This window comes from Heptranchias perlo, chromosome 19 (assembly GCF_035084215.1).
Source record: "Heptranchias perlo isolate sHepPer1 chromosome 19, sHepPer1.hap1, whole genome shotgun sequence".
NCBI lineage: Eukaryota > Metazoa > Chordata > Chondrichthyes > Hexanchiformes > Hexanchidae > Heptranchias > Heptranchias perlo.
In genome coordinates, this window is record NC_090343.1 from 51,476,766 (window position 1) to 51,490,820 (window position 14,055).

Sequence of the window (14,055 nt, forward strand, 5' to 3'; positions counted from 1 at the left end):
TCAATTCAACCTGACTTCACGCTACCAGTGTTTAATAATATCTTCAGATAGAGAACAGTAACTTGGCATTTAACGAGATGCTCCAACATCTTAACTCATAGTTTTATTCATTCATAGAATGATCATAAAATTCCAATTACATTATAGCACTACCCCATCCACCCTGCAGACCCACCCCACCTAACCTGCAGACCCACCCCACCTAACCAGCAGACCCACCCCACCTAACCAGCAGACCCACCCCACCTACACTACAGCATTATATTGCAGCATTGCCTCATTTATATTAGTGTTACCTCATTTACATTACAATGCTAACTCATTTACATTACAACAATATCTCAACTATATTCCAACACCACCTCATGTATATGACAGTTCTGACGCTCAAGTAAAGGACCCATAAAATTTTCACTGACATACATAGGTGTGGGAGAATGCAAAGATTATTTTTCTCAGACTACATTCAAACATCAGGTAATACGTACTCGGGGTTTTTTGAAGCTATTTGTTGAGTGCTGCTGGGTTTCCTCAGAATGTCGTCGCTTCCGTTGTCCGTTATCAGCCGCTGAATCTCCTTCACCCGACTCCACAGTTGCATTTAAGCCAAGAGGGTCAGACTACAAGAGAAACAAAATAATCAATTAAATTATATCAAAGTACTATGTGCATTCTTCCATCAAATCATTAATGCTGGCACATTGAGAGTTAAATCGTAAACATTGTGCATAGTTACCTTTGCACAACCTGTGCTGTGTGCTCTATACACCCCCTGCTATACTCTCTATACACCTTGTGCTGTACCCTCTATACACCCCGGGCTGTACCCTCTGTACAATGCATGCTGCACACCAGTCAATTCCCTATCGAATCTGGGGAAGGAGGAACATTTCTGTCCCAAACCGATGTTCCCCTGTGTCTACAGAAACTGAAATTCAACATCCATGTAACCAGCACCTTCCAAGCAAATCAGCTGTTCGTGTTCAGCCATTGTGTTGACTTCTGACCTGGCACCACATTTTGAAAAGCTATGACAGAAGACAGGGTAGATAGTGTCATATTAGTCTGAGAAGGACCCAGAACATTCGAAAGAATGAATTCGGGACATCCCAAAGTGCTTTACAATCAATGAGGTACTTTTGAAGTGTAGTCACTGTTGTAATGTAGGAAACACGGCAGCCAATTTGTGCACAGCAAGATCCCACAAACAGCAATATGATAATAACCAGATCATCTGTTTTTTAGTGATATTGGTTGAGGGATAAATATTGGCCCTGGACACCAGGGGAACTCCCCTGCTCTTCTTCGAATAGTGCCATGGGATCGTTTACATCCACCTGAGAGGGCACTCAGGGCCTCGGTTTAACATCTCATCCAAAGAACAGCACCTCCAACAGTGCAGCACTCCCTCAGTAATGTACTGAAGTATCAGCCTGGATTCTGTGCTCAAGTCTCTGGAGTGGGGCTTGAACCCACAATCCTGACTCAGTGGAGAGAGTGATACCACTGAGCCAAAGCTGACACCTTGTACACAGGATATTGAAACTGAGCGCTGGTACCAGACAGTAACCTAGGCCAGTTTGACCATGGTCAGATTGCCCAAGCAGACTGCAGTGAGCCAATACCCAAAAATGATTCAGCAGCAGAAAACACTTCACAAAACATCTGCTGTAATTAATAAACTTGAAAAAGAATTTTGTACATATGTTTGTTACAGGGTTAGGAAGATTTAAGAGATATATTATATAATATAATTATAGTTATCACACTGTTCAATCCCATCATCATTATGAGGCTATCAACTATCACACAATAAAATCCCACTCTTATTTTAAGGCCATCTTCTGTTTACCACCCTAGTACCCTGATTATCAGGCTTTGAATTATAACTCTATTACACCCCATCCTCATGGTGAATGAAGCACTTTCCATTTCAGACAACCAAGGGGAATTTCATGTCCAGATGCTAATCCTTTAACAGGTTGCAAACATTGCATTGTGAAAAAACAAAAAAGGCATGTGGCCATTTAAGGCAAGTGTTCATATAAATAGGGGTCATTTAAAAAGTCGTTATAAAGGTTTTTTGCCGCAAAACATGAGCTGCCAAAGCCAGTGGCAGTCAAAATATGTGGGGTGGAAATGGAGAGATGGAGTGCTGCAGCAGTCAGTAGCAAAGGAGAGGAAATAGATGGCAATGCTGACCAGTGCATCAATCCCCTGAACTACAGTAGTGGGCAGCACACTGGATGGTTGTGCTAGACAGGAAGGAAATGAAAGAAAAAGTGTTGAGTGCAGTGGTAACCTTCCATGCCTGCCATTGACTGCTGTACCGATGTGTCTTTACAGCTGATAAAACAGATCAGCAAGTGGCTGTATGCTGACCCGGAACCTACAGAGCCAAGCTCCCATGGTGATTGGTACGTAGGTGTACCAGGACCTCTACATATGGTTGGTGACATCATGGCAGGTGCAGCCACCCTGGTGCCTACAGCTCTCCCGGTCAAGTCCCCTCTCATTTTCTACCACCTACGTAGAGTTACATAGAATCTCCAGCATTGAAACCGGCCATTCAGCCCAACTGGCCTGACATGTGCTGTACCTGCCCTGGGAGTGCCTGGTGCTGACATTGGAGCGGTGATTTTCTCCCTGGGGGTATCAGTACCATTGGCTGTATTCATACAAGCAAGTGGGCGCAGGGAAGTTGGGTATTGGATACTGGCTGGTTTCCCCCCCTGTAATTTAGTTATCACACTATTCAATCTCATCATCATTATGAGGCTATCAACTATCTTCTGTTTACCACCCTAGTACCCTGATTATCAGTCCCTTACTTCGATACTGGACGCCACTCAGAATGAGCATACGTGACTTCAGGACCAAATTACAGGGGGGGAAACCAGCCAGTATCCAATACCCAACTTCCCTGCGCCCAGTTGCTTGTATGAATACAGCCAATGGTACTGATACCCCCAGGGAGAAAATCACCGCTCCAATGTCAGCACCAGGCACTCCCAGGGCAGGTACAGCACATGTTAGATACATAGTAAAGTTCCCTCTACACTGTCCTGTCAAATACTCCCAGGGCAGATACAGCACATGTTAGATACAGAGTAAAGCTCCCTCTACACTGTCCCGTCAAATACTCCCAGGGCAGATACAGCACATGATAGATACAGAGTAAAGCTCCCTCTACACTGTCCTGTCAAATACTCCCAGGGCAGATACAGCACATGATAGATACAGAGTAAAGCTCCCTCTACACTGTCCTGTCAAATACTCCCAGGGCAGATACAGCACATGTTAGATACAGAGTAAAGCTCCCTCTACACTGTTCCGTCAAATACTTCCAGGGCAGGTACAGCACATGTTAGATACAGAGTAAAGCTCCCTCTACACTGTCCCATCGAACACTCCCAGGGCAGGTACAGCACATGTTAGATACAGAGTAAAGCTCTTTCTACACTGTCCCGTCAAATACTCCCAGGGCAGATACAGCACATGTTAGATACAGAGTAAAGCTCCCTCTACACTGTCCCATCAAACACTCCCAGGGCAGGTACAGCACATGTTAGATACAGAGTAAAGCTCCCTCTACACTGTCCTGTCAAATACTCCCAGGGCAGATACAGCACATGTTAGATACAGAGTAAAGCTCTTTCTACACTGTCCCGTCAAATACTCTCAGGGCAGGTACAGCACAGGTTATATACAGAGTAAAGCTCCCTCTACACTGACCCATCAAACATTCCCAGGGCAGGTCCAGCACTGGTTAGATACAGAGTAAAGCTCCCTCTACACTGTCCCATGAAACACTCCCAGGCCAGGTGCAACATTGGTTAGATGCTGAGTAAAACTCCCTCTATAGTGCCTCAACAACATGCCTCAGCCCCAACCTCAGAAGTACAGGCCAGTGTGATGTTTTTCCATTTCCCACAGTAGCTGTCCTCTCTCAGTTAATTGTCAATTGGGGGGTATTTTCGTGCAGTGATCCCACGCCAGATATGATCTGCATTGAGGATCCTTACAGCCGGAGAAAAGAGGAGAGTTTCTTCCCATCAGCCTGGGTGGGATTTGGACCCAGATTCCAAAGGTAAAAAGGCAGCGTTTAACCCACTGCGTCAGCCCACTCTTCTTTGTCAACTGATCTTTGTCTTTCAGATGCCAACTGACCTGCTGTCCATTTCCAACATTTTCTGCTTTTAGTCCAGGTGTACAACATTCACATTTCCCCTTTTTATCCTTACTTCATTGCCTGTACTGACGGGGGGACCTCCTTCCACACACGAGCAGTTTCAGAGCACACACTGGGAGATGAGGCAGTAATAATCAATAGTTGCAGTGATGTGGCCTGCTTGTGTGCAGTTCGATGTGAGGCACTGCCAGTGTGTGTGTGTCTGCTGTGGCAGTGTAACACTGGGGAGAGCTGCAAAACCTTTCCATTTCGTTCACTGCCGAGCTGCTTCATCATCTTTACAGCAGGTAAGCCTCCTTCTGTCATTTTTACTGTGGATGTACTTGGTGGCTCATAATTTTAGTGACGTTTGAGTGGCTGGAATGTGATTGTTGTAGAGATCCTTCCCATCAGTAATGGAAATACTACTTTAATTGCCATTTTTATTGCACTCTCAGTTCCTCAGAACCAGCAAGTGCCAGTTTTGGCAGTACCAACTGCTGAATGCATCTCAAGTTTATATAATTTCTCATACTATCTGACTACTTTATTTAATCTGCACTCAATTAGTTTGACGTTTTCATTGGGTTTTATGTCACTATGAAGTATGAAAGTTACTTGGTGTTCAATCAGAAGTTTTTTCTTAACAGGCTTAATAAAATAGGGATCTCCTCTGAATTAAGAAATTCCAGAGACATATAGGAAAGGACAGTGGTTTCCTGGTGACTAATTTCCAATCTGTTAATATTAAACTAATTCTTTCTTCACTAGCTAGGTCTCCAGCTCCCCTCGTCCTCATCTGCCAGTCAGGCCTACCAAAGCCTCAGGCTTTCCTGCTTCTGCTTTCCCACTCCTCACATCTCATGGTTTGACAGTTCTTATACTGATTTCATAAAACAAGTTCCAAATCTCACTGCTAATAAAACAAAAGTGCATGTTCAACAAGCCCAGAACACCACAACCATTACAGAGATTATATGGGGAGACACAGGTTTCGATATTAACCCCCCAACCCCCACAACGGGTGGGAGAGGGTCGGGGGGATAAAGACTTAAATACGGGGAACATGTCCCCAGCAGAGGATGCCACCTTACGACAGAGGATATCGGGATGTCCGAATGTACCTCCGTGGAGAGGTGGGAAACTTCATTAACATATTTAAACCGGGCCCACACAGTGCAGCTGGGAGCCCGAATTAAAATTTACTGTTGCTGCACAAGATCGGGAAACCCGGCAGTGAAAGGGAGGTGGGAGCTGCCGGTTCAAAAGCTAAGTGCCTTTACAGCACTCCTCACGGGCCAGAAGGAGCAGGAGTTCTTCCCCGGCCCCTCAAGGAAGCCTTCGGCCTCCCCTCTGCCGATCGCGGTCTCTCTCTCTCTCTCTCTCTCCCTCTGCCGATCGCGGTCTCCCTCTCCCCCTCTGCTGATTCCGGTCTCTCTCTCCCCCTCTGCCAATCGCGGTCTCTCTCTCCCCCTCTGCCGATCCCGGTCTCTCTCTCTCTCTCCCTCTGCCGATCCCGGTCTCCCTCTCCCCCTCTGCTGATTCCGGTCTCTCTCTCTCCCTCTGCCGATCGCGGTCTCTCTCTCCCCGTCTGCCGACCCCGGTCTCTCTCTCCCCCTCTGCCGATTGCGGTCTCTCTCTCCCCCTCTGCCGATTGCGGTCTCTCTCTCCCCCTCTGCCGATCGCGGTCTCTCTCTCCCCCTCTGCCGATCGCGGTCTCTCTCTCCCCCTCTGCCGATCGCGGTCTCTCTCTCCCCCTCTGCCGATCGCGGTCTCTCTCTCCCCCTCTGCCGATCGCGGTCTCTCTCTCTCTCTCTCTGCCCATCGCGGTCTCTCTCTCTCTCCCTCTGCCGATCGCGGTCTCTCTCTCTCTCTCTCTGCCGACCGCGGTCTCTCTCTCCCCCTCTGCCGATCGCGGTCTCTCTCTTCCCCTCTGCCGATCGCGGTCTCTCTCTCCCCCTCTGCCGATCGCGGTCTCTCTCTCCCCCTCTGCCGATCGCGGTCTCTCTCTCCCCCTCTGCCGATCGCGGTCTCTCTCTCTGCCGATCGCGGTCTCTCTCTCCCCCTCTGCCGATCGCGGTCTCTCTCTCCCCCTCTGCTGATCGCGGTCTCTCCCCCTCTGCCCCAACGGTCTCTCTCTCCCCCTCTGCCCCGACGGTCTCTCTCTCTCTCTCCCCCTGCCCCGACGGTCCCGCTCTCTCCTCTGCCCCGACGGACTCTCTCTCTCTCCCCCTGCCCCGACGGTCTCTCTCTCTCTCCCCCTGCCCCAAAGGTCTCGCTCTCTCCCTCTGCCCCGAAGGTCTCGCTCTCTCCCTCTGCCCCAAAGGTCTCGCTCCCTCCCTCTGCCCCGAAGGTCTCGCTCTCTCCCTTTGCCCTGAAGGTCTCGCTCTTTCTCCCTCTGCCCCGAAGGTCTCGCTCCCTCCCTCTGCCCCGAAGGTCTCGCTCTCTCCCTTTGCCCTGAAGGTCTCGCTCTTTCTCCCTCTGCCCCGAAGGTCTCGCTCTCTCTCCCTGCCCCGATGCCCCCTCTCTCTTTCCCCCTGCCCCGATGGTGTTTCTCTCTCTCTCCCCCTGGCCCGTGCCCATCTCTCTCTTTCTCTCTCTCTCCCCCTGCCCCGATGCCCCCACTCTCTCTCTTTCTCTCCCCCTGCCCCGATGCCCCCTCTCTCTCCCCGCCCCGATGCCCCCCCTCTCCCCTTTCCCCGACGGTCTCTCTCTCTCTCCCCCTGCCCCGACAGTCTCTCTCTTCCCCCTGCTCCAACAGTCTCTGTCTCTCTCCCTGCCCCGACGGTCAGTCTCTCTCTCTCTTCCCCCTGCCCCAACGGTCTCTGTCTCTCTCCCTGCCCCGACGGTCAGTCTCTCTCTCTCTCCCCCTGCCCCGACGGTCTCTCTCTTCCCCCTGCTCCAACGGTCTCTGTCTCTCTCCCTGCCCCGACGGTCTCTCTCTCCCCTTACCCCAACGGTCTTACTCTCTCTCCCCCTGCCCCGACGGTCTCTCTCTCTCCCCCTTTGCCCCGATGGTGTCTCTCTCTCCCCCTGCCCCCTCTCTCCCTCGCCCTGCCCCCTCTCTCTCTCCCCCTGTCCCGATGCTCCCTCTCTCTCTCCCCCTCTGCCCCATGTCCCCTCTCTCTCCCCACCCGCCCCGATGCTCCCTCTCTCTCTCCCCCCGACCCAATGCCCTCTCTCTCTCTCTCTCTCTCTCTCTCCCCCTCGCCCCGATGCTCACTCTCTCTCTCCCCCCCTGCCCCGACGGTCTCTCCCTCTCCCCCTGCCCCGACGGTCTCTCTCTCTCTCCCTCTCCCCCTGCCTCGACGGTCTCTCTCTCCCTCTCCCCCTGCCTCGACGGTCTCTCTCTCTCTCTCTGCCCCGACGGTCTCTCTCTCTCTCCCCCCCTGCCCCGATGATCTCTCGCTCTCTCTCTCCCCCCCTGCCCCGATGGGGTCTCTCTCTCTCCCCCTGCCCTGAGGGTCTCTCTCTCTCCCCCCTGCTCCAATGTCCCCCTCTCTCTCCCCCTTCCCCGATGCCTCTCTCTCTCTCTCTCCCCCCCCTGCCCCAATGGTCTCTCGCTCTCTCTCTCTCTCCCTGCCCTGACGGTCTCTCTCTCTCTGCACCCCCTGCCCTGATGGGGTCTCTCTCTCTCTCCCTGCCCTGAGGGTCTCTCTCTCTTCCCCTGCTCCGCTGCCCCTCTCTCTCTCTTCCCCTGCCCCGATGTCCCTCTCTCTCTCCCTCTCTCCCCTTCCCCGATGCCTCTCTCTCTCTCTCTCTCCCCATTCCCCGAAACCTCTCTCTCTCTCTCCCCCTTCCTCGATGCCTCTCTCTCTCTCTCTCTCCCCCTTCCCCGATGCCTCTCTCTCTCTCTCCCCCTTCCCCGATGCCTCTCTCTCTCTCCCCCTTCCCCGATGCCTCTCTCTCTCTCTCTCCCCCTTCCCCGATGCCTCTCTCTCTCTCTCCCCCTTCCCCGATGCCTCTCTCTCTCTCTCCCCCTTCCCCGATGCCTCTCTCTCTCTCCCCCTTCCCCGATGGGGTCTCTCTCTCTCCCCCTGCCCTGAGGGTCTCTCTCTCTTCCCCTGCTCCGCTGCCCCTCTCTCTCTCTTCCCCTGCCCCGATGTCCCTCTCTCTCTCTCTCTTCCCCTGCCCCGATGCCTCTCTCTCTCTCTCCCCCTTCCCCGATGCCTCTCTCTCTCTCCCCCCCTGCCCCAATGCCTCTCTCTCTCTCTCCCCCTGCCCCGACGATCGATCTCTCTCACTCCCCCTGCTCCCTCTCTCTCCTGCCCCGATGGCCTCTCTCCCCCCTGCCCCGATGGCCTCTCTCCCCCCTGCCCAGATGGCCTCTCTCCCCGCCGCTCCGATGGTCTCTCTCCCCCCCCCCGCCACGATCTCCGACTTTCTCCCCTCCTGATTGCTGGGGACGGTCCCCAAGAGTCCCTGGCTGTGGTCTCCAGCTGCTGATCAGCCTGTCCATTTGGTCGGCTGCTGGGAGGGAAACAGAACAAAAAAATGATAACAATGTCCTGCCGTTCAGTTCGACAGGACCTCCGCATCCCCGACCTTGCCCGGTTCTTCGGTCGTTTGCGACCTCACCCGCATCCTCCTAGTAAATAGCGGAGCCCCAGGGTGTGAAATCTCCATGCTAAATATTACAAAGATAATAGAGACACAGGCATCTAAAATCCCTGTAATGTTAAAGAGATATACAGGGAAGAAATGGATGTGAAATCTCTACGTGGAATATTATACAGCTACGTGGTAAGACAGGAGCCCGGAATTTCCAATTGTTGCTATTTTAACATCAGTTTAAACCATTCATTTTAAACAGGTTAACACCATCACTAAAATAATGTCAATTGGAGAATCTAGGCTAAGATAGAAAGAAGACAGAATCTGCATTAATATAGAGCCTCCTGTGATCTCAGGACATCTCAAAGCACTTTACCACCAATGAAGTACTTTTGTAAAGTGTAGTCAATGTGAACGCAGGGAAACATAGCAGCCAATACTAGCACAGCAGGTTCCACAAACAGCAATGAGATAAATTACTGGGTAATCTGTTTTAGTGACGTTGATTGAGGGATAAATGTTATCCAGGCCACTGGGAGAACTCCCCTGCTCTTTGAATGGTGCCACTGGATCGTTGACATCCGCCTGAGAGGGCAGAATGCACCTCAGTTTAATGTTACATCTGAAAGACGTCACTCCCTCAGTATTGCACTGCAATTTTCATACTGACCATTACAAAGTATCAGACACATTAAGGAAGATGAGTTTAGAACATCAGTCATCGGGAAAATGTTGGAATCCATTATTAAGGAAGTGGTGACAGGGCACTTAGAAAATCATAATATGATTAGGCAGAGTCAACATGGTTTTTTGAAAGGGAAATAGTGTTTGACAAACTTATTAGAGTTTTTTGAGGATGTAACTAGCAGGGTAGATAAAGGGGAACCGGTGGATGTCGTATATTTGGATTTTCAAAAGGCATTCGATAAGGTGCCACATAAAAGGTTGTGACGTAAGATAAGGGCTCATGGGGTTGGGGGTAATATATTAGCATCGATAGAGGATTGGTTAACGGACAGAAAACAGAGATTAGGGTTAAACGGGTCATTTTCAGGTTGGCAGGCTGTAACTAGTGGGGTGCCACAAGGATCAGTGCTTGGGCCTCAGCTATTTACAATCTATATTAATGACTTGGATGAAGGGACCGAGTGTAATGTATCCAAGTTTGCTGACGATACAAAGCTAGGTGGGAAAGTAAGCTGTGAGGAGGACACAGAGTCTGCAAAGGGATATAGACAGGTTAAGTGAGTGGGCAAGAAGGTAGCAGATGGATTATAATGTGGGGAAATGTGAGGTTATTCATTTTGGTAGGAAGAATAGAAAAGCAGAATACTTTTTAAATGGTGAAAAACTTAAATTTGGTGTTCAGAGAGATCTGGGTGTCCTCGTACAAGAAACAGAGAAAGTTAGCATGCGGGGTACAGCAAGCAATTAGGAAGGCAAATGGAATGTTGGCCTTTATTGCAAGGGGGTTGGAGTACAAGAGTAAGGAAGTCTTACTACAGTTGTACAGGGCTTTGGTGAGACTACACCTGGAGTACTGTGTACAGTTTTGGTCTCCTTATCTAAGGAAGGAAATACTTGCCTTAGAGGCGGTGCAGCAAAGGTTCACTATGTTAGTTCCTGGGATGAGAGGGTTGTCCTATGATGAGAGATTGAGTAGAATGGGCCTATACACACTGGAGTTTAGAAGAATGAGAGGTTGAGAAAGGCATGGATGTTAGGGAACTTGGGGAAATAAATAGTGATGTCTTGAGGAGTGTACATATTACAGAGAGGGAGGTGCTGGAAGTCTTAACGCGCATCAAGGTAGATAAATCTCCGGGACCTGATGAAATGTATCCCAGGACGTTATGGGAGGTTAGGGAGGAAATTGCGGGTCCCCTAGCAGAGATATTTGAATCATCCACCGCTACAGGTGAGGTGCCTGAAGATTGGAGGGTAGCAAATGTTGTGCCTTTGTTTAAGAAGGGCGGCAGGGAAAAGCCTGGGAACTACAGACCAGTGAGCCTGACATCTGTAGTGGGTAAGTTGTTAGAGGGTATTCTGAGGGACAGAATCTACAGGCATTTGGAGAGGCAGGGACTAATTAGGAACAGTCAGCATGGTTTTGTGAGAGGAAAATCATGTCTCACGAATTTGATTGAGTTTTTTGAAGGGGTAACCAAGAAGATAGATGAGGGCTGTGCAGTAGACGTGGTCTACATGGACTTCAGCAAAGCATTTGACAAGGTACCGCATGGTAGGTTGTTACATAAGGTTAAATCTCATGGGATCCAAGGTGAGGTAGCCAATTGGATACAAAATTGGCTTGACGACAGAAGACAGAGGGTGGTTGTCGAGGGTTGTTTTTCAAACTGGATGCCTGTGTCCAGCGGTGTGCCTCAGGGATCGGTGCTGGGTCCGCTGTTATTTGTTATTTATATTAATGATTTGGATGAGAATTTAGGAGGCATGGTTAGTAAGTTTGCAGATGACACCAAGATTGGTGGCATTGTGGACAGTGAAGAAGGTTATCTAGGATTGCAACGGGATCTTGATAAATTGGGCCAGTGGGCCGATGAATGGCAGATGGAGTTTAATTTAGATAAATGTGAGGTGATGCATTTTGGTAGGTCGAATCGGGCCAGGACCTACTCCGTTAATGGTAGGGCGTTGGGGAGAGTTATAGAACAAAGAGATCTAGGAGTACAGATTCATAGCTCCTTGAAAGTGGAGTCACAGGTGGATAGGGTGGTGAAGAAGGCATTCAGCATGCTTGGTTTCATTGGTCAGAACATTGAATGCAGGAGTTGGGATGTCTTGTTGAAGTTGTACAGGGCATTGGTGAGGCCACACTTGGAGTACTGTGTACAGTTCTGGTCACCCTATTATAGAAAGGATATTATTAAACTAGAAAGAGTGCAGAAAAGATTTACTAGGATGCTACCGGGACTTGATGGTTTGACTTACAGGGAGAGGTTAGACAGACTGGGACTTTATTCCCTGGAGAGTAGGAGGTTAAGGGGTGATCTTATAGAAGTCTATAAAATAATGAGGGGCATAGATAAGGTCGATAGTCAAAATCTTTTCCCAAAGGTAGGGGAGTCTATAACGAGGGGGCACAGATTTAAGGTGAGAGGGGAGAGATACAAAAGGATCCAGAGGGGCAATTTTTTCACTCAAAGGGTGGTGAGTGTCTGGAACGAGCTGCCAGAGGCAGTAGTAGAGGCGGGTACAATTTTGTCTTTTAAAAAGCATTTGGACAGTTACATGGGGAAGATGGGTATCGAGGGATATGGGCCAAGTGCAGGCAATTGGGACTAGCTTAGTGGTATAAACTGGGCGACATGGACATGTTGGGCCGAAGGGCCTGTTTCCATGTTGTAACTTCTATGATTCTATGATTCTATGATCTCACTGAATCATATAAGATTCTGACAGGGCTTGACAGGGTAGATACTAAGAGGTTGTTTATCCTGGCTGGAGAGTCTAGAACTAGGGGCCATAGTCTCAGGATAAGGGGTCGGCCATTTAAGACTGAGATGAGAAGGAATTTCTCCACTCATGGAGTTGCGAATCTTTGAAATTCTCTACCCCAAAGGTCTGTGGATGCTGAGTCGTTGAGTATTCAAGGCTGAGATAGATAGATTTTCAGACTCTAGGAATCAAAGGATATGGGGATTGGGCGGGAAAGTGTCTCGAACAGTATTACCCACACTAAGGAAGATGGGTCTATAACAGTACCACCCACACTAAGGAACATGAGTCTCGAACAGTATCACCCACACTAAGGAACATGAGTCTCGAACAGTATTACCCACACTAAGGAAGATGGGTCTATAACAGTACCACCCACACTAAGGAACATGAGTCTCGAACAGTATCACCCACACTAAGGAACATGAGTCTCGAACAGTATTACCCACACTAAGGAAGATGGGTCTATAACAGTACCACCCACACTAAGGAACATGAGTCTCGAACAGTATTACCCACACTAAGGAACATGAGTCTCGAACAGTATTACCCACACTAAGGAAGATGAGTCACAATGGTTGTATCAATGAAATGAGCTGCAACACTTTACCCTTCTCCTGTCTGGCAGTCAATAATGTTTAAGGAATGAATCATTTGGGAGAAGTTAGTATGTACACTCTGTGAGAGATCACAAGTATCCTGCAATGCTTACTGAGGACTATGCACAGGGAGTATTGAGTGCTTCTTGAAGAGCCTGATGTGTGGGGAATATCATGCAGTGTTTATTCAGGATCTCTCACAAAGCCTGGTGCATGGGGAATATCCTGCAGCGTTTATTCAGGGTCTCTGAGAGCATGGTGCATGGGGAATATCCTGCAGTGTTTATTCAAGATCTCTCAGAGCCTGGTGAGTGGGAACACAGGAACAGGAGGAGGCCATTCAACCCCTCGAGCCTGTTCCGCCATTCAATGAGATCATGGCTGATCTGTGTCCTAACTCCATGTACCCGCATTAGCCCCATATTCCTTAATATCTTTGGTTAACTAATGTCCTTTAGGGAAGGAAACCTGCTGTCCTTACCCGGTCTCGTCTATATGTGACTCCAGACCCACAGCAATGTGGTTGATTCTTAACTGCCCTCTGAAATGGCCTAGCAAGCTACTCAGTTGTAAAATCTCGCGAAAAAAAAGTCATAATAAGAATAAAACCGGACGGACCACCCGGCATCGGACGACTAGGCACCGGACACAACAAAGGCACACCAAACCCAGTCGACCCTGCAAAGTCCTCCTCACTAACATCTGGGGACTTGTACCAAAATTGGGAGAGCTGTCCCACATGCTAGTCAAGCAACAGCCTGACATAGCCATACTCACAGAATCATACCTTTCAGCCAACGTCCCAGACTCTTCCATCACCATCCCTGGGTATGTCCTGTCCCACCGGCAGGACAGACCCACCAGAGGTGGCGGTACATTGATATACAGTCAGGAGGGAGTGACCCTGGGAGTCCTCAATATTGACTCTGGACCCCATGAAATCTCATGGCATCAGGTCAAACATGGGCAAGGAAACCTCCTGCTGATTACCACCTACCGCCCTCCCTCAGCTGATGAATCAGTTCTCCTCCATGTTGAACACCACTTGGAGGAAGCACTGAGGGTAGCAAGGGCACAGAATGTACTCTGGGTGGGGGACATCAACGTCCATCACCAAGAGTGGCTCGGTAGCACCACTACTGACCAAGCTGGCGGAGCCCTGAAGGACATAGCTGCCAGACTGGGCCTGCGGCAGGTGGTGAGCGAACCAACACAAGGGAAAAACTTACTTGACCTCATCTTCACCAATCTACCTGTCGCAAATGCATCTGT

General features: G+C 49.6%; 1 protein-coding gene across 5 annotated transcripts in view; it reads right to left on the bottom strand.

Moving 5' to 3' along the window:
* pcif1 (phosphorylated CTD interacting factor 1) overlaps positions 1-14,055 on the bottom strand; it is a 144,725-nt gene that overhangs the window by 85,524 nt on the left and 45,146 nt on the right. For all 5 annotated transcript variants that reach the window (XM_068000744.1, XM_068000743.1, XM_068000742.1 and 2 more), the window contains exon 4: positions 489-620. In XM_068000744.1, the coding sequence (XP_067856845.1) occupies positions 489-620 (132 nt within the window). The remainder of the gene's footprint in view (positions 1-488; positions 621-14,055) is intronic.